The sequence below is a fragment of the Corvus kubaryi genome, unplaced genomic scaffold (assembly GCF_017639235.1).
Source record: "Corvus kubaryi isolate FWS band 111438036 unplaced genomic scaffold, C.kubaryi_AGA036_p1.0 37396, whole genome shotgun sequence".
Lineage (NCBI taxonomy): Eukaryota > Metazoa > Chordata > Aves > Passeriformes > Corvidae > Corvus > Corvus kubaryi.
The window spans coordinates 15,365,501-15,386,971 of NW_024581135.1; the positions used below are offsets into that span (position 1 = coordinate 15,365,501).

At 39.0% G+C, this 21,471-nt stretch overlaps 1 protein-coding gene across 1 annotated transcript in view; it reads right to left on the reverse strand.

The window, feature by feature from the left end:
- USP37 (ubiquitin specific peptidase 37) overlaps positions 1–21,471 on the reverse strand; it is a 35,769-nt gene that overhangs the window by 9,649 nt on the left and 4,649 nt on the right. The window contains exons 4-19 of the mRNA XM_042040441.1: positions 20,813–20,913; positions 19,382–19,563; positions 18,956–19,030; positions 18,340–18,437; positions 16,121–16,205; positions 15,041–15,202; positions 14,425–14,556; positions 12,574–12,697; positions 12,124–12,329; positions 10,925–11,042; positions 9,626–9,705; positions 8,939–9,103; positions 7,409–7,474; positions 6,333–6,483; positions 2,313–2,565; positions 165–331 (exon numbers count right to left, since the gene is read on the reverse strand). Of these exons, the coding sequence (XP_041896375.1) occupies positions 165–331; positions 2,313–2,565; positions 6,333–6,483; positions 7,409–7,474; positions 8,939–9,103; positions 9,626–9,705; positions 10,925–11,042; positions 12,124–12,329; positions 12,574–12,697; positions 14,425–14,556; positions 15,041–15,202; positions 16,121–16,205; positions 18,340–18,437; positions 18,956–19,030; positions 19,382–19,563; positions 20,813–20,913 (2,165 nt within the window). The remainder of the gene's footprint in view (positions 1–164; positions 332–2,312; positions 2,566–6,332; positions 6,484–7,408; positions 7,475–8,938; positions 9,104–9,625; positions 9,706–10,924; positions 11,043–12,123; positions 12,330–12,573; positions 12,698–14,424; positions 14,557–15,040; positions 15,203–16,120; positions 16,206–18,339; positions 18,438–18,955; positions 19,031–19,381; positions 19,564–20,812; positions 20,914–21,471) is intronic.

Below are 21,471 nucleotides of genomic sequence, written 5' to 3' on the forward strand. Positions count from 1 at the left end.
CTGACACTGGAGCTAGAAGAAACCCAAACCTTTTTCCATCTAGTTATCTCAAAAAACCCAGAAGAATCCCTTTGCAGCTACTGCCTGAATGCAAGGTTTTCCTTTAGCTTTTAGGTTTCCAATGTTGGGGAAGATAACTTAAGGAAGCAAACTATTTTTCTTACTTGCTCTTGAAGGCTTTGAGCCAGTGCCTGCTGAAGTTCTTGTTCTTCCCTCTCTCTCTCCATATCGTACTGCTGCAGCCAGTCAACCTCCCCTTGGGAGCCTTCTGGAGTTTTGTTTTCCTTATTCTCATCAAAATCTTTAGTTATCTCAGTGAAATTGGCAGGACCTGAGGAATCACAAAGTACAGTTTATACTTTCCTGGGTCTTCTGTCTGTTACCAGCGAAGTCCTCTTTAAATCACCACAATCCTTGCAGCATAGTGACATCTACTGACAGGGAGCTCACCCACCATAAAACACCCACACAAGAGTCAAATGGAAAAAGTTCCAAAGCGCAGTCTTATACTCATTTTAACTGGAGCACAATGAACCATTTGATTAATACCTGAACCTGTTCTCTTCTTAGCCTTTTATGTTCCCTCAGAAACAGCAAGTTTAACTACAGAAGCCACACACCACTAGGTTTCTGCAGCCGTGAAGCTGACACATGAATTTCTCTATAAGAAACCATGGACTATAAAAATTTGCATTGCATATTATACCTCAGAGTACTACAGATGAAGCCACAATTAAAGCCAAACCATATGCAAGATGGAAAAAAGCACAAACTCAGGTACTGTTGAAATGTGCCACCTTCTGCTTCAGGTAAGAGCCTCAATCTTGTGAACACTACGTACAGCTTTAAATGTGCATGAGGACTATAACTTTTTAGTTCGCCTTTGAAGTAAACACTATGGCAGAAGTGCTTTATGAAACATCTGGAATGAACCTTCATTCAACCACTGCATAGACTCCTGCAGTTGCAGGACAATTTGATTCTTGCTTGCAACTGAGAAAGTGTCAGGACCTGCTCCAACAGCTGACAAGCAGCAGCATGTGAAACTTCACGGTTTTGTCCTGTGCAGACTTCAGTATCTGCTGAATAGTTATTAACAAGGATAAAACAAGGCAGTCTCAGTATCTGGGAACCCTTAAACACAAGACCACCAGAACCATAATCCATCTGTCTAATCCTTTTAAGATGAAAAACAAAACAGAATTTATTACATGACCTTTGAAAACTTCCAGTGTAAGAAGAAATACAGAACTTATATTAAACACATACTTTTTGCTTTAGAGTCACAAAAGAGCCTTCAAATATTTACATTGTACTTTCCAAAGAAAACATGGAGAGAAACAAGTTTATGTGGCTGCACTCTATCACAGCTCCCTCTCACACCACCACAAGCAACACTATTGTATAAAAAGGAGGGCACAAACCACGCTGTCACATACAGTATTATTCTTACACACTGCCTTCCACCATCAAGGCTGTCAAGAGTTGTCCATTGAAACAAGTGTCATTTTTGGTAACAGTGGGGTATTCTGTTTTTAAATTAACCTCCTGGCTCTTAGAGGACATGAGCATATTGTTGGTCTCTTCTTCCATGCTAGTGGAATTAAAAACCAGACCAAAAGCAGGTGGCACACAATAAATGATAAACCACTTCTATTTCCTTCAGCTGGCTAAAGGAAGACTCAACTTCCCCGCACGGAGATCACACAGCCTCCTCCTTGTACTCAATCACGTGTCTCTGTCAGAGGCCATAAATCACTTGAGTCTCTTAAGCTTACAGGTCTACTCTCATAGAAAAAGCTTTAGAAAAAACTACAGAGATATAGTTAAATTCTTTAGTAACTAGTGACAAAATAGCTGCATTTATGAAAGCATTCTAGTCTTATGCAGCCCTCTTGCAAACCAGCCACGTGAACACTGCTGCTGTGCTGCTACAACAGCTACAGAAATGAAAATACTTTCTGCTTATGGAAGAGTCAGTTCTAAACAAGGCCAAATATTAGGAAATTGAATTGTCTGGCACAGGAACCTGTGGAAGCATGTGTTAATCAAGAGAGGAAAAAAAATGGAAATTAACTTTGAATCAGGGAGGTAACAGACTTACCAGAAAATACATTTTCACAGTTCGATGAATTAGATGCTTTATACACAAGGAAATTATAAAGTTTAAGTTCCTAAAACTCTTGAGGAAGTCAGGCAGTTTCACCAGTGCACTTGCATGTAGTTCCTACCACCAGCCATTACCAACCTGATGTTATCAGTAACCTGCTTTAGCCTGCTAGAGTCCAGTTAAGATGGTTACTCTGCCTTACCTGAGTCTAATACCGTTTTGGGTTTCTCCATCTCCATAGATTCCAGGTTTTCTGGCAATTCCTGAATTTCATCATCTCCAAAACCAGTGTCTGGGCTGCTTGTGGGCTTATCTTCATCATGGCTCAGAGACAGAGAAGCTTCCCTTTTGCTAATCTCTAAGACAGCTGCTAGCAGTTCATCTTCGCTCATCCCATCAAAACCAGCATTACCCAGCTCGGGTTTATCACCCTCCATTTTACTTCTTTTTGAACCCTAGAGATGAATGGAGTTATGATTAAGTGTTTGAATAAACAGGTATATAACATCAGTTTTACATTTCTGTGGAGATTTATTTTTATTAACCCCAGGGAGTGGGAGCTTGGCACTGTCAACATTCAACATAGTTACAAGAGACTCAATGGAGAGACAGCCTTTGTAGCTACATTTACTCCACAGAATATTCAAATATACACTACAACCAGTTTTTACAGGCCTTGTGGATTAACATACACAAGATAACCCTTGCCTTCTTTTCCTTCAACAAATGTTTTTCCCCTTTAGGTTCTGATGAATTCTCAAGCCCCTGGCAAGTCAGTGCTGAGATACCAGCAGGGAAATTGCAAGTTTGTTAACAAAGGATGAAGCAGCAACATGAGAGTAACTGAACTTGAATACAGGGATAGAAGAATAGAAACTGAAATTGAGCTGGTATGAAGAGCAATTAAAATTAGGTTTTGTGCTGCAGATTTGCCATATGAAATCTTGATGTGGGTACAGGGAGGAGGGCAGGACTGCAAACCAAGTAAGAAAACAGTTTAAAAGGGAAAGGGGGGAATTATTCTTTCCCAAGGAGAACAGAATGATTTTAAATTGGAAGAAAGAAAAAACACCTTAGTCTTAATCTCAATTTTCCTTTTTATAGTTCATTTTCCTAAAGCTGATGCTCATCAACTCCTACACCACAGTGATTTGCAAATAATATAGTTATTTCAATCATTTTGATATTAACTGTTAATCAGGAGGTTAACCTCCATGTATGCATGTTGACACAATTACACTATTTACCATATGCTTAAATTTCTTTTCCTATATTATTAATAATACCCCTATATTAAAAATGGGGTAAGATAGTTTCTATTAAAATGTACTTATCCAGGTCTTAATCCAAACTGCATCAGGTGGATCCCAGAACTTTGTTAAAATGAACAAAAGTACATTTTTACTGCTGCTTTTTACTCAAATACAGCAAGCATTTAGTATTAAAACTACCTTTTCAAAAAAGATTAGTAAATGAATTAGCCAACTAAACTGCTTGTTCTAGACATGTTGCCCTCCAAGAATTAGAAGTGACAAATTTAAACCTCTCCCCTCACAGCTATTTATGCACTGAGTAAGTAAAGCAGAGTACCTGCTTTTTAAGCTTTCTGATTTATCTCTCTGCACCTGTAGGCTACCAACATCAAAACTGGTTTAGCTCTTTGGCAAACCCTAGTTCCAGGCTCTCTGCCAACAACTACCACTAATTCAGTGGCTGGACTTTAAAGACTTGGCAGCATCTGTGCATTATTAGAATACAACTTTTCTATGAGACATTATTTGCATGGATTTTAAATATCTTAGGCTCTAAGACATGCTGTTTTAAGTAAGCATTTTTAAGAAGTCCTTCAAATACTACTTCATCTGCAGAAGCAGAGATCACAGGAATTGCAGTTCTGCCCTGGATAACTGCTATTTGCCCCTATAACCCAGTGCCATATCCAGATGCTTTCCAGCTGTTCTCCCACACTGCAGGGACATTTTGCAAGGAGTGCCTGGCAAGGGATGTACTGGCCAGACAAACTGACCACCAAGCCCTTAATGCAACCCCATCCACAGCTGTTCAGAGAATCATACCAAGAGAAATGGTGCAGCAGCAGTGCTGCCACTTCTAAAAACCAGGACCAGGTTCCCCAGGGCAACACTGAGAAGGTCAGAGAACCTGGTTAATGGTAACAGATGGTTGGTCAGGCCTGTGTTTGAGAAGTGGCCAATATGCATGGCCACAGAATAAAATCATGTATGTGTAATCATCCCCACCAGTGTCTCTTTCCCATAACAGGCTGTAAAGCCTGTAATTAATTTGTTATTCAAATTAGTATGCTTTATTCCCACAATTTCTGCACTTACAGGGCTTGTGTGATAGAGACTACCTACTCTTCTTCACAAACAGAACTCCAGGAAGAATCAGTTAGGACAGTTTGAAATACCTTTGAAGTCCCTCTTACGTACAGAAAAGACAAGCTTATTTCCTTCCCGCAGCTGCAGCCAGGCATAGATGTGCCATGCAGGACAGCAGTCGCAGGACCTTCAGCAAAGGGTTTTCTGTATTTTTCCACAGCAATCCATTCCATCCCTACATATCCTGACCATCAGGAAGTGTTCCATAATATTTAATCTAAAAATGACTGTCTGCAACTTAGTCTATTACTTCTTGTTCTATCCACCACAGGCATGGCAAACAGCTCAAGTGTTTCTATTAACTTCTTCCTGTTCCTTGAAGACACAAACCTTGCTTATGTTTCTCTTTAAACTAAAGACCAAACTGAAGACCACTTGCCTGCTCTTTCTCTCAAAATCTTCCTTTCTAGACCTCTGACCATTCATGTTCCTCTCCTCTGGCCCCTCTCCAGTTAATCTCTAACTCTTTTCAGTCCAGAGCCCAAAGATGGATACAGAACTCCAGCTAAAGCTCAATGCTGAGGAAGAAAGGAGGGTTACATGACACAACGTGCAGGCTACGGTTCTGTCCAGATACTTCTACTTTCAACCCTTGTGAGTGACCGTCACCTTCCAGGCCCTTTCTGAAGGCCCACTGCTTTCCCAGCTGTTCCCATCCCACATTTATAGTTGATTAATCCTGATAAAATTAGCACCTTCAGCCTGCTCCTAACTGAACAACCCCTCCTATTTTTATGCAGTTTCTCTCATTTGTCAAGATCATTCTTATCTGTAGTTCTGAGCTTCATCAAACTGGCAGCTCTTCCCAGCTCTGGATCTTCTAAAAATTTAATACTCAGTATCTATCATTCATTAAATACTAGGTCAGGATCCTCCCTCGGTTTGATCTTCCCATCAGATCAGAAACTGTAGATACCTTCCTCTTGTTACCTACTGCTATTCACCCAGATTTACACCTGTCCCTCAATGCCATAATCAAGGCCACAAGTCTCTGCTTGATTAAAATAACCCTATGAGCATTGTCAAAAACTTTAGTGAAGCAAAAGCTTTATAGAAGCAGAGATGCAGGAAACTTGTCCTAAGCACTAGGCCTGCATCACTCTTAACAGAAGAAAGTGGTACTGTAAGATAATCCTCTAAGCTGCTTCTATTCCCTCCTAGGTCACCATTTCTTCCCACACAACTCATCTACCTGCTAATACACTGCCCTGACAGAGGCAAAAAAAGCATCTTGGCAGCATTAATGCTAGTCACAAGAAAAAGCTCAAAGGCAATTTGAAATTAACTGTGCCATTACACCAATGAGTTTGGTCTCTTCACACTTCTATGTGTCCGCCTCCAAAGACTGTTAGCTTCAGATTCTAACAGCATTTTAAAAGCCACACTTCAAAGAGGACACAGATTGGATGTGCATGGAATTCTCTTAACTGAATTCTCTGCTTATCCCAACTTGTACTGGATCTAATTTAATCAAGGACTTTACTGCATACTTTTATTATTGACAGCACATTATACTTCAGCCCAGGAACATTATTAGTGAAAGTTACCCAAAGGACTGACCAAACTGCTAAGCAGCTGGTATACATAACCTGAAAACTCAAGTTCAATTGCAATGCAATTACCTCTGTTCCCAGTGGGAACCCAAGACAACTGTAGAGAGAGGTCAATTAGCAAAGCACTCCCTTCCAGCACTGCAGTGCTAATTAGGAGGAAAAAAACCTCATCTGACATCAATTTCACTCAGTTTATGCTAAAAAAAGCACACAGCAGACATGAGCACATACAGGATCTAGTACATGAAAGTTTGTGGGTTTTTCCCTTACCTTTTCTGGCTCTTCTTGCAGTTGTTGCTGATCTCTACTCTGTATGTTACACAACCTTTGGCTATGGGCAACAGAGCGTTTCAATGGCTCATCATCACTGTCAGAATCTACATAGAGTGCTGTGGAGCTCTTTGACTTGAAAGTGTATTTTCTGTAAATTAAACACATGGCTATAAAACTTCACAGCATTAGTAGCATCCTACAAACACGTTTCAAAGTAACTGTTGAAGTAGTGCTTTCACACTGTTCAACTGGGGAACAAACTGCCAACAACTCGACAGTGACAATTCATTAACATGGCAGTCAGGGTTTTTAGAACAGGTTTATTTTATTGGGTTAACAGACATATCTACTGGAAGCCTGCAATAATAGCTTACATTAAAAGTTACTAAGTGTGTGGCTTTTGCTTTTAAGGCCAAGGATTCTGCACTTTATTACCTCACAATCCCAGACAGAATTCATTTGAGACAAGACCACAGTAACACAGAATTTGGCATAATAAACTTGGGAAGTCAAATGATTTAAGTCAGACATAGGACTTCTCACATCATTACCCAGATACAAAAAGTCAGAAATGCACAGATTTTTCAGTTTTTCTGTTTGCTCTTCTATTAAGATAAATTTTTGCTTCTTTAGAATAGAAGACAAGGGAGTCTGGGGAAGTCATGATTTCCATTTTATTACTAAATCTGGTCTTTAAGTATCCCTCAATGCAAAACCATCCAGTGTAATACCACATTTTTCACAATATCAAGAACTGGCTGTCTCATGTTTGCAAATAAACTTAAGGAATCAGCCACCTGTTCCCAAAACACACATTTTGACTCCATAGAGTCAGAATAAAGAGCTAGATTGCAGAAGTAGAAATCATTTTGCTTCCTAAACAAGGCAAATTGCACCACTGATGTTAATTTCAGCTAGCATGTAACACCCATAAAACTCAGATATGAAAAAAGACAGTAACTGAAATAATTTGCAACACAATAGAAAACAACTAGAAAATCTTAAAATGCCTTAGAAACTATGCCCCAAAACCCCAGGCCATTGGATACGGACATTTCAGAGCTGTAACTCACCTACAAGGTGTGGAAGTGCTTACAGTACAGGAATTCACCATTTGGGAGGCTTTCAATGGACGGGAACTATTAAAAAAGCAAAGTATTTATTGCAGTAGCTACAGTCTTTAAAAAGTGTTTACTTGTCTGCTATGCATGCAAATCCATGACCAAAAAGAACAAGCAGAATACCATTATGTACTTGCTAATTACTTAGACTTACAGTAATAACTTCATCACACTATAAATAAACAACAGTTGTTCAAAACCATATATAATTCTTTAAACTTGATTCACTTCTTGGCAACGCACCCTTAGGGACCAGCTCACAAATTAAAGGCTCTCGGCTCCCATGTCAAGACAACTCATTCCTTTATCCTTTATTTTTTATTCCCACCAACACTTGAGTTCCTGCTCCCAAACCACAGTCTCCTGCTGTTGTCTGGATCAGCCAGTTTTCTGGCATATCCCACATCTTAATTTCTCCTCCCTTACCTAGATTCTTCTAAAGAAACTTCCTGCTCCATTTAATCCTTTCATGGGCTCCTCAAAGCCCATCACTATCACTACATACCTATCAAACAGATGGCAGCCACTGCAGAAATCTTTTCTAATCTTCCCCCTAAACCAGGGCTGCTTCTCTTCAGCCTAGTTCCCCTTCCACTCTCTGGTCAATCACAATGGTTTTCATGATCGAAAAAAACTCCAAACACTGGAAAGCTATTTTCAACCTATTTTAAAGTATTGCTGCTCTGGGTAGCGTAAACAGTTTAGAGTCTGAGATTTCTACAGTTAAAGGAAATTTATGGGAAACATCCACTTGCATCTCAAACAACACTAAACATTTGGCACAACACATGCCACACTGCTGAACACACACACCAGATGTGTCCTAGCTCACGATGGATACCCTGGCTACGTCACTAGTCAGGGGCTACAAGAGACCGGAGGGTTTCTTGTTCCTTATTCTGCCACACACTTCCTGTGTGACAACTGGCACATTTAATCTCTGTGTCTCAGGTCAGGCAGCTGTACAGAAATAACTGCCACAAGGAAAAGGAGAGTATTTTCAGCATACAAAGGGCTTAGATACTACGGTGGCACAGGAAAGACAATGAAAAATGAATGACAGCATAGGAGGTGCAAGTGGAAATTAGCAGAAAAAGACACAATGTTTTGACTTCTAAATAGAGTTAGGGTGCTCTGAAGGGAAACGTAATCTAGATTACTTCGGACTGAGAGGCCTACCTTTTAAAAATTACTAACAGAAGCATTCTTAAAAAGAATATGAAGTTATTTTCAAGGACAGTGAAGAATACTATCTTACCAAATATTCCCTAAATAATGTCCAACCATCTCCTCCTACTGCTTCTATCATGCTTCGTTTCCATACATGTTCTTATGACATTACCATTACAAACCAGCAGCACACATCTGAAGCTGCATAACTGTAATGTTTCCTTGCCCAGACATTCTCTGGAGGAGACCTGACAACTGCCTACCTTGTGGCATACATGATTAACACAGCAGGGACCAAAGTTGCACACTTACATGGCAGAATGGACGCTCCATCCCAGCGTCAGTGGCTGCCTGGTGCTTTCTGTACAGTGGGAAAGCAAGGTTAAGTATCTTGGAATAACCACCTGCTGCCCGACTTTATGGTTGAGAGACAATGCTACATTGAAGCTGTATCGTTTCAGATGAAGAATCAGGACCCTGAGAGAGATGAGAGAAGGACAAGTGTTAATCTCAAAACAGAAATCAGAGAAAACCTATTCAAAATCCAAGTAACCCTTTTTTTCAAAGGCATTCACTGGACCAAACCAGATTATTACTTTGGGGTGGTAGGCAAATGCTGACCCATCTCTTACCTGTCAGACACAGGTAATTATGCCCCTGTCCATCACTCAACTTGTGCAATATTAAAATTCCAGAATATATTTACTGTATCGGCTTCATTCACACCCCAAAAACCCCAAGAAAAGGGGAAGGAGAAAACTCAGTCCTCCTTGTGTAGTAATAGGGAGGAAGACACAAGTACTGCTGAGAGTTTCCAAGAGCTTCTTTAGAGTGAAAGTGAAAAACAGCATGAAGATTGATTGCAGGTGCACCTCTCTCACAGCTGACCACTGTACACACTGTCCTGCTCATTTTCCCAGCTTCACTCTTCAAGGGATTTTTACTTGCATTTTGTAATACATGCTTCCAGGAAGGAGAGCAACAGATGTCAACACTTACCTGGGAAGCCTGTTGAACTTGTGTGTGACAACTGCAGACTTTCCATTGCACTTCTCACAGGAATACTCAATCTCCTCTGCCTGTTTAAGGGAGCAGAGAAATGATTGTGGAACAAAAGAGACATCAGACAGATGTCAACCAAAAGTACATCACATCTGTCACACAAACTCTTCAAAACAGCAGTAACCATTTAAAATTATAATCACCTTCAACTTGACCTAATAAGAGGGCATTTAATAAAAGGACAGGCAGCAGACCTTAAAATTTGACATCATATCCACTAATACAGGTGGAATTTTTCCTGCAAGCCTCCTGGAGACCAGTGAATTAGCCACCATTATGACAAATTAGCTTTCAAAGGGAGGGTACAATCTTATGAGGTTTACAGTTTTCTCTCCCACACACAAGATTTGTTTGGGGCTTTTTTCCCCCCTAATAATCTATGGTGGAGGATGGTGCCATGAAATTTTCTCCCTCTTGCTCAAATCCTCTGCTTTGTTCCTCAAAAGCTATTCTCATCTAAACTTATCAAGGATATGCTACATGAAAGTAGAGTTCTGAACAGACATAAAAAGAGGAAGCATCCCTTTCCTGAAATTATGTAACTTGCCCATCAAACATTCCTACAGCCCTTAACCTTAAATGAAGCCAAATTACAACATTACAATTTTAGGAATTCTTTAAAACTGTAAGACCTCCGCCAGCTTTTAGAAGAAAAAGCACATCAATCACTCTGTTGAAAACACTACCTATACAGGGAGGAAAAAAGGAGGTTTGTCTCAAGATATGACAAAATACAACACCAATTCACACATCGTACAGCTCATTTTTAGGTTTCAGAAGCCTCACCTTGAAGCTCTACTTACAAAGTGAGCATCCACATATTACAGCTATTTATTTTTTTAAATTATTGTACCTGCATGACCTTTTTACTCCATGCTAATTAAGGCTTGTACACAAGCTGTTGAAGCATCCTAGTCCAGGAGAGGTAGCAATTCCTGAGTGATTATCCCAATCTGACATTCTCTCCTTTGTATTTGTTTATACCTCAAGTTTTTCACCACAAAATTGGGAAGTTTGCCTATTTTACATTAGTTAATTTCTGCACAGCATTTTACAATAAAAACTTCCATATGCTGTTAATAGACAAACCTCAAAAAAATGCAAAGTTAGTTATCTCTAGTTTCTGCAACCACTGTCACAGAAACTAATAATCAGCTGTACAATCAGGATTTCCATATGGTACCTATAACCCACACATGCTCCACAACGCATAAAAAACCCCCTCAAAGTACATACCCGAAAAAAGAGGTCAAGAGAATCCTGGATGGATCGGGAAGGAAGGAATTTCTTCCTTCGAGGAAGGTCAATGGAGAGGTCATTAAACTGTTCTCGTTTAGTGACTGTTTCACCACACCTAAAAAAGAAACATGCTTGTGCAAGTCTGATGGAAAATAAACTTGAAATTAATGAACGTTTGCATGTTTTAGGGTGAAGTGACTTTCCAGTAAACATGTATTTCTTGATCATCCTATTTTTACTCATCAAAATGGAATTGCTTGATGCTTAGGACAAAGTTGGATCTTGCAATTTCTTTTCGATGCTTTAGAAGTTGAAACATTTGTGTAAGGGTAAGAACGAAAATGCAGGAACTGCTTTGGAGAGGCAAACGATCAGGTATACAGGAAATCAAAGTGACTGCTATAGCTGAACACATCATCATTCAGTATTCTTAGGAGAAAAAAGTGAGCCCAGCCCAGCAGAAGGGCTAGAAATACTTTCAAACTGTTCTTAGAAACAAAACAGTAGAGTCCATCTAAAAAACCAAAACCAACAAAACCCCCTAATTCTTCTTACGTTTCTTTTTTCTTAGGGGGGAAAAAAAAAGACCCTACTACAGTAATTTGTCTTCCATAATTACCACCTGAATGCACTTTACTTTTAATTGCTCTATGGAACTAATTAAATACATACAAACTAATATTCCCAAATATCTGTGTTCATGAAAACTCTGTGGAATGAAGCACTCCCATACGGAAAACTGCCACACACACAACGAATGCCCAAACATACTGGTTTACATATTTTTCTTCAAGAATGTAGAGAGACAGAAGAAAATGCCATTCCCTGAAGTCCTTAGAAACATCAAATTAAAAACATGGCTTCCCTTTTTTAAGAGGAAACATTACTTGGCTGAAACCCCCTTTTCTCTCTATTCCCATAGAATCGGTGCACAAAGAGCAAAGCACAAAGGCTTTCCATTGGACATGTAATGAAGAAAACTAGGTAGTATGAAACTGCTTAAAGAAGGCTTGCAGCAGCACACAGTGTGGTGTGAGGTTTACAGCATTTCTAGACAAGAGAGTATTTTTCTAAATACCTAGGTTTGGATAAAACAGTTCTTAATTCTGGTTACAACCTGCAGATGAAGTCACATCAGATGGGAACACTTCCTGTCTTTTAAGGTAAGTGTGAGAAAAGCTGTCAAGCACACTTACATTTTGCAAATGATAGAATGCTGAACCTCAAACTCTAAATTACTGATAACGGGACACGTATAAACTTTGGTGGCTGAGAGGTCATCAGAAGCACGTCCCGGCGAGTTATCCTCATTAGGGACTGGCTCACTCTTCCAAGTTTTGTTTAACTTTTCCATGTCTTCCTTCAGCTGATCCAGACACTGGCTCAAGAACTCATGCGCATCCTAGAAACAGGGTAAATGCAACAAAGTGGCTTTGAACAATTTCATTCAGTATTTTTCAAACACAGACTGGGGAAACTATGTTTAGTTCATTGCATTCAGTAATACTGAGGCAGCTCTGCTCTAACAATCACTGCCATTCAATCAAAAGTCACTGTCAAACACAGCTGAGGCTTGACAGGTGTTCAACACAGTCCAAACACTGAACAAATTGCACATTACTGTTTCCAGACAGTATGATACTTACATTCTGCATGTACCCGGAAAATCTCTCTGCAGTAGCTGAAATGGCACTTTTCACCTTCTTGAGCAGCTCTTTCTTAACCTCAGGGCTGCAGACATCCTTTTTAGCAAGCAGATGGGCAAAACGTCTGCAGAAGTCAAGGCAATGAAACACTGTTTGGTTTTCCAGGACTTTAGAGAAACAAAACAGAACTCATGATATCTTATTTTAAGAGTTCCTAAAAGCTTCTCTCCTGTGATAAGTGGTTCAGGGGTTCTGTATGAAAATATCCCATATATAATTAACCTTTTCCATTTCAAGTATTTTGAGATCTCATTTGAGGCCATCATCAAACAGCACTCAAATGAAGATAAAAACCAATCCACAATCTTTTAAGGTAAAGAGAAAAGTCTTATAAAGCTCTAAAAACTTATTTCTGCTCTTTTACAATGAGAAAAAAACCTCCTAATGCTTTTTGAAAACATTTGTATTGATAGGAGAAATGATACCACACAGCACCAAAATAAGCAACACAAAATCACTGAATTCAACTTGAACCATCAGAATGGTTTCTATTTGTTTTATTTTTAAACTTCCACTCATTTTCAAGCCTTACTTCTTTTAGCAGTGAAAACATTGTAACAGAAAAAAGCTGTAGCAAAAAGAGCCATGAGGAGTTCTTTGGTTCAAGCTAGTGCTTCTGTTAGCTTTACTACAAAACTTTTGAAATTAACTTTACCTGTGCCTCTCAGCTACTGTGATTCAGTTATCTTTTACAACTGCTTTACAGAATTTCACAGGACACACACACCAAATATATGCCAAGCACAAGTTTTGGTCATGCTACATAGATGGGAAGGTGATAGGAAGATGTGACATTCCAAGACACAAAAACCCCCCAACCCAAAGACAGGGAAAACCTGTATAATCCCCTTGCATCCCAAACCCAACAACTAATACTCAGTTACCCCAAGAATCTGATCAGTTTACTGCAGCTTGACAAGTTTCTGCTACTCTGCCGAACTCCAAGAACAGAGTGTGCTGTCCTAGCCCTCTACAGCTGCCCAGTGAAGCATGTTAGAAAACCACAGCACAGTTGATACGCAATCACTGATCAACCAGAAAACCAGTCACCAGGTTAGATGATATAGCCAAACCAAGAGAAGACAAAGCAGATGCTTTGTGTATCAACTCTGACTTGTACAGGATCACACACTGCCCATTAGGTATATGGAGCACAACCTTCAGAGGTCTTTCTACAAAAATTAGAGAAAGGACATTTCAAGAGGCACATGGAACAACCTCCGATCCCAAGTAGTGTAGAAAGACTTCAAGACGACACATGAAAAACAGAAAATTACCTCAAAATATATAAAAAACGATGAAACAAAACCACAAATGGTTCTGATAATCCTGCATCTTATTTAGTGACAGAAAAGAAATGAGGTGCACAAGTATAATAAAAATCCCAAATGACTGGATTTAGAGAAAGATTAAGTATGCAAAACTTGAACACTTTCCACAGCTACTAAACAAAAGGCATAAGCCCCCACATATCAGGTGAAGTTAGTGACCAGCTTAAACTCTATCTGGCAAAGTTTTAAAAATAAGTTTTTCTGTATCTAACTTATGTTGCAATTTCTTACATTTTCTTATGAAGCATTTCAGTCTGCCACTAGAAATACAGTAAAAGAATGCCTGTAACTCCGTACTGTAAGTTTTAAGAGCCTATTTCTTATTTCAAAAGTAAAGCTCCAAAATTTCTTTTATTATCTATACAGGCAAATGACCCTCTACAAAGATGCTTCAGTATTACCTGAAACCAGTTTCTCAGTAATGAAGGAGAAAACAGCTTTCCCAGAAAGTGAATTTTACCTGATAAGTGCATTGAGTGGAATTTTTTTCCATGGGATACCCTGTTTGAGCAAATCATTAGCAAAAGACTGAATTGAAAACAAGGACTGTAGAATGGCGTTCATATAGCAGGTGTTCCCCAAGTTTGAAAATCTGAAAAAAAAAAAAAAATTGAACATGTTGTGTCTAATGGTCAGTGTGCAAACCTGACAGAGTTAAGCACAGTACTACTAAGCACAGGATATTCACCCCAGCCACTCCCCACAGTTTCATACTGGAGCTGTTCCCCAGCCCTTCAGACTAAACTGAAAACTCATGGGAGGCAGCACTTATCAGGAAAACACCCATGAGTTTCTATGATCAAACTTTTAAAAAATGCATATATATATATACACACACACACACAAAGACAGAGAAATGAATCATCATTAAAGGAAATTAATTACCTGGAATTATTATGTCTCTGAAATTCCCAGGAAGTGAATTCAAGAACACATATCCTCCAAACTAGGAAAAATGTTCTCTGCCTCAGTGTTCATTAATTTCAGGATTACGCTTTTAACTAAATAATTATAACAAGAATGTGCATGTTCTTATGATCAAAGTATGCATGCTAGATAAAGAAAATTAAATTTACCCTTGCAACTGTTGTTGAGGATGGGAGGAAAGGGGCACTCGGGGTTTGTTCCATCCTGTGTAATCTTGATTAGATCTCATTTTTTTAACAGAAAGAGGGGCAGGCTGAGAAAGAAATCCTAGGCTTCTTTTGGCTGAAGAGGTCTGGCTGGATATGGTAGACCTGGAAACATAAAAGCATTAGAAGGGTATGATTTATAATGTCCTGCCTTAAAGAGCTATAGTCCATGACACTGGGATTGCAGCACTATGGAAGACAAGGACTGGTAAAAGCATACAAAATAACTGTAATGTATCACAGTGGAAAAAAGGTGTGACGGAGAACACTTCTTTCCAGAGCACTTAAATACTTAGCTTGGTTAAATTTCCTTACATCCACTGGTGTGCGTGCAGTGTAATCAAGTCTTTGGTCTCATAAACATTTAACAATTCTCTCTGCTGTATGATGAGAGGAAGAATGATTACACAGCACAAGATCACTGCTCCCAAGATATGCTTAAAATTCGTATCTGGGACAGAGTCTTCATTTTCAGTCTCTTTCTCTTGTAACCTAATCACTACAGACCTCAATTCCTAACATTTAAACATGGACAATGCTTCTTTTCTCTCTTGATCTTGTATTTCATCTATCTAGGGCAGAGACCAAGAGTCTAACTGCACAGCACCTGACAAAGAAGAATCCCAATCTCAGCAGGATTTAGTATTTGCTAAAATACTGTTATTAAAATATAGAATTGCATGGCATTTATCTACTTGGGAAAAACGAAGCAAGGGTTCAGACTAAACTTCCAGAGTTTATATAGAATTTGAACCATCTAGAGTCATCCACTACAACTAAAACAGACTTGAGTGATTTCACAAAGTCCTTGTATTGAAAGCAGTAACTACAGTTTGTAGATGTAAGCAGGGCAGTTGAAGACACACTGAAGAACTGGACTGTGCTCCAGAAGGAAGAAAAAAACCAACAAACCCCACCATGTTATGCATCTAAGCACCATGTGATCAACACACAGGAAACTGAAGAGCTTAATTCCTGTGAAACAACTGCCATTTACAGTTCATTCTAGTGAATCAGCCCTACCTGTCCAGGGTGGAACTGCCAGTGGAGTACTCTTTTGAAGAGGACCGACTACCATAAAAGGATGACGACTGCAGTGGTAAAACACCTTTAAAAGAGAAAGAAAGGCAGAACACTTTGTTTCAGATTACACAGCTATTTATACAATAAACAACTTGTCTGAACGTATTTACTCAAAAGGTTTAAAAATCCTCAAATATTGTTTTCTAGAACTGGTTGGGAGACTACTAATACATATGCTTAGAAGTACTAATGTGAATATTAGTGATATGTAACTAAAGGCATGATGGAGTTTAAGGTATTCAATTCAGCCTCCATCAAAGTGCAATATGAAATATTAAAAAGTCACGATCTTAACTACGTGAAAGTTAATAAATATCTACCTCTTGCTCAGAGAGACAAGACACATGTACAGAAAACCCCTGACTTCCATTGCAGTGCTCTCAAAATTCAAGGTAAATATGCAGAAGTGAAAACAGCTTCTCTTCCCACTCCGAATTCCACAGTAAATTACTATATACTTGTATATAGTAATATGATTGTTTCATTGCTATGATATCATTGTAACAGATTGTAGGAACCCAGAGTGCAGAGAATATTTCTCTGCCTGTTTTGAAGAGTTCTACCCCCCTGGACAACTTTGTTTTTGACTTCCGTCCTTGGAGAAAATTGCCTACCCTCTGGGAAGAATTAGAATCTACACTGGTGTGAACTAGGTGATAGAATATTATGTAAGATTGTCACAGGGTGAAAAATTTAGAAGATTTGGGTTTGTTAATATAGTAAATAGATAAAAGCAAAAAACTTCAAAATGGAGGACTGTTGTTGTTCTCCACACTTTCTTCTTCTACTACTCCATATTCTGCAGTAGAAGCAGTTTGGGATGATTGGATAAAGAATTCTGCAGTTCCTGTCTACATGACTAGGTGATTTCTTATACACTGGTGGAAAAGTAAAAATAATGTAAGCTTTTAGTGACCATTGGTTAATTTACCTTTAAAAGACTGTGTAAATCTTGATAACGGGGCATTCTCTGCTCTGTGCTATGTCTGGGTCACATTAAGTGGCTCTATTTCTCTGATAAGACTTAATAAACAACTATCTGAAAGCAGAAAAGGCTGAATGTCCATTCGTCTCACGAACTCCTGGCAAAGACTCTAAATTTCTCCCTCATCAGGGGAGGTGTAATTACGGCATGGTTAGTGTCACAGATCCTGAGACTCTAGTGTCTCAGATGGTGCCACATTAAAAAAATGCTCTCGAGTCAAAAACCCACCTATTACAGTGAATCACAGTGTAATTTAGTTTGAATAATGAACAACCATTTCCTTCTTTCCCAGCTTGAAGTTGTTTGAGCCATGTGACTTTCAGAAATGCAGATATATGAAATAAGTTTGCAATACTGTTACCAGAACTTGCAGGGATACACTCACAGACTCTAATTTTGACTCTGAAGACAAAACCAGATTTCCATTCAGAGCTGAACACTGACCTTACTGGCTGTTCCAGCAACACATCTGTGCCATCAGAGCTGCACTAAAAACAGAATGCATCCACCAACATTCCCCATAGAAACAAGATCTTGAATGCGCTCCTCTTTATGGAGAAAGAAGCTAAGTATTTATCCATAAAACTGAAGAACAGTGCTGCTTACTAGCTTATCTACATATAGTCAGTATTTCTGTATTGTCTATAAAGCCTTATCCCACAACAGTATCCAACAGAACTTTGGTACAAACAGGACAAAAGTCCTGGCCCCAAAGAGCTCCCCCTGTAAGCTCTGGGGAAGAGATAAGGAAGTAAAAGCAAGCAGTACACATTTTAATCACAAAAACCAGCCTACAGTTCACATGAGCATTAACAGCAAAGGAAAGTTTTAAAAATAAATAAGAAAGTAAGCAAAAAGGAGTTTAAAGAAATCCCCTCCCAAGGGAAAGGGCAGCTTGGAATGCTTGTTGGAATTTTCAAACAAGCTGGCTCATAGGCTGGCATCAGCACCAAAGATAAAGGTCAAGGCCACACTAGAGCAGGACAGGCTTTGAAAATGAAGGAAAGTTATTTGCATCTTATGTACAGCTCTGGAGGAAGCAACAAAGTTAGTGGCATAGGGAAAGGAGATTAGGAAAAGACACCTCTGCAGCAACTTGCTAATCTAGTATCAAAGGGGTAAAATCATACTGGTCAAGGCTAGGTATCATTTGGCTTTACATCTATTCTTTTACCTGATGTCCTATTCTCCTCAGCCTGCTTCAGGTTCAACTGTTTCTCTCTGCTACTGTTCAAATACTTCCATGCTGGATCACTCAAGGCTTTATTATTCCTACAGAGAGAAGAGTGGAAGGCAGTGCAGTTATGGAAGATGTAGGATATTCCTGCTCAGTATTTACAACTTGTTTTAAAGCGTTTCTCTCCTATCACCTTTAATACTTGACAACAGTAGAACTTCACTCACATATAAATTTAACCAATTTATTTAAAACAAGCTCCCTTACAATTAAATCTGAATTCAAACACATGGAGCTGCTTCTTCCAACATCAACTCCCCTTTATCAATTTTGTTTTGAAAAGGGTCCAAGCACATATAGTACATATGCAATTCTGACTGACATAATTGACAAAAGAATGATGACACAGAATTTGCATGTGCCAGTTCATGCAAATCAACTGCTGGAGTAGTTTGTATTTCCCTTATTATCCCTGAACACACACCTCATTTCAAGCACCCAAGGCATTCACAAGCTGACTGGCCTGGTCCATGTGGCTGAGAGCATTCCTTTCAGAAAAATGTACCTTTACAAATGAACAAGGAACTTAAAATCAGAAACAATAGTTACTTACGTTGAAGAATCATTCTCTTTGGGATAATCTTCACTCATTTCTGAACCAGGGGGTTGTGTTCTTTTCCTCTTTTCACTGAAAACAGAAAAATTTGTGGTAATTCTTTCAGAAAGGTTAGTAAACAACCCTTTCCAACTGAACAGAACTCCTCAATGCTTTCCACACATTTTGCGGCTATCTTCTGCAATCTCTGCTTTTATAACAGAGAAGCATTTGGTCTGCCCAACTCTTGAGCTGTACTTAAAGCTCTAGTGCCAGTACCAGTCAGAAGCTATAAAAGCATGTATTAACATCCTCTTAAAAGGAACAGCAAAACTAAAGGAAGATTTATGTTCCCTTCTTATATCTCTGTGTACTGAGTTCCACCTGTAGCTCTATAAAGAGCTGAGTTTTAACAGTATCACAGTAAGAAGAAAACCCTCCTACCGATTCTCCAACAAGCCTGTCCTGTGAGGGCCTGATGATGCAGGAGATGCCGAAATGTTCACCCTGTTGCTCGGTGTTCCAGCTCCAGCAGAATTCTTAACAGAGCCTCTTGCTGGGGTACCCAGCACCTTGCGAAATGTATTTTCCTCCTTACTCTCCACTGTCACTCTTTTGGGAGGAGTCTGCAAAACCCAAGTGGAGGGGGTCAGGGAGAAAACCCAAGAGTGAAAAAACAGGGCGATCTTTAGTCTTATCTATCATTTCCACCACTTTTTTACTTGCTACAATAGAGCATCCAGAAGCAGAGAGATGCTACTTGTAACAGATTCAGAGTTTAAACACTAATTAGACATATGTAAAATTTTGACTGAATCATACAAGTCATCAACACAAAACTCAACTGCAGTAACCACTTTCCCTTTTCATTTTCCAATGCTAAGTCCATTGACATTAAGTTTTTTTAAATCTCCTTTACAAGCTTTGATATTAAAAAAGCCAAGGCATGATTTCTAACTATCCCCAGATCAATCCTGGGTGGTATTACAATTAAAAATATTAAAAAGCTGTATTAAAACCTGCATAATTAAAACAGTGCCCTGACAGCTTAGGGTCAAGCAAGCCTCACATGTAATGCAATGGAAAGAGGTAACAATTGGTCGACTAAGGAATGTTGGTCAATTTTAGACTTGAAAACTGAACATGTCTAATCTCACCACTGCATACACAGCCTCGAGTTTTTACTGTGAGATTGTCTTTAAGTAATTGGTAGAATTTGTTTTGGGACAACGTCAGAAATAGTCTCCCTCAGGGCAGTAATACAAGTATATTCACAGAGATAACAAAGTAAATTAAAGCCAGTAGATACACCATGAAATCTGGGGAGAAAAAGAAGAACGAAAGTATTTTGAAAGAAAACAACTTCTGGGGAAAAGTCCGTGAAATTTACACAAAAATGTGAGCAGAATGCTACAAATTCAGTAACTTTATTCTGATACAAACCTGGATCAGCTGCTTTTTGATGCACACATTTGGCTGAAGTCTGCTAAACTCCTTAAGACCTACACTAACACATGGTCACACACATGTAAGGTGTTCAGCATAAAACAAAGGGAAATTCAGAGCTATGAGAGAAGCAAGTCTCAATCACGTACTTTCCTTCTATTTCTACTTCTTTGCCTAAAAGCTCATATGTGAAGAACATAGTCTGACTTCCATAGCCAGACACTGATCTTTCTTACTCATACAGAAGGTATCTCCTCACAAGATACAACATTGCCAACCACCCCGTACACATCTATTCCAAGCTCTCTAGATTACAAACACTTTGGGTGTACAGTATTTACAGTGCTATTACAACATACAATAGGAGAATGAGAGGAAGAGAGGAATAGAATAAAATTAGAGAGGAAAATTTGGAACAATTAAACAAACCTGGTTCTCTATATAAGAGAATTGCCTGTTAGCTTCCTTCTGTGTGGTCCTGCTGCCCAGCACACCTCCAAAGCTGCCAGATCCTTGTGAGGGTTTCCCAGCTGACAGGAAAAATACACAATATTTGATTTGATTGTCATTTAACTGATTGGGATTTTTATTTGCAAAATGTTTATCTGGAGCTGATTTTGGAAAGGGCATGCTAGATTTCTTGCCAACAGACTACAATATTCTGAGTGCACAGACGTAAGTTTATGGACATCCCTCTTACTGGTCATTTAGTCACTTGGCAGCAAACTGCCTATCCTTAAAAAGAACAAAATAAAATAAGTAAAATGAAAAATGAAGAGACTCTGCATGGGTATCAGACAATCTTTCAAATACCAATACACAACATAAAAAAATCCTGTATGTTAATCTCTGATTATTGTTCATGAGAAAGGTATAAAACAAAAAAATGGGGTTTGAGGCCAGAAAGAAGCATTTACAGAAATACAAAGAAAGCCAGGAACAGAAGGAGGACAAAATGTGCTGAAGATGTGTGATGGTTTTGGCTGGAATGGAGTTAATTTTCTTCACAGTAGGGGCCACGGGGCTACATTTTGGATTTGTGCTGGAAATAGTGTTGATAACAAAGATGTTATAGCTATTGCTGAGCA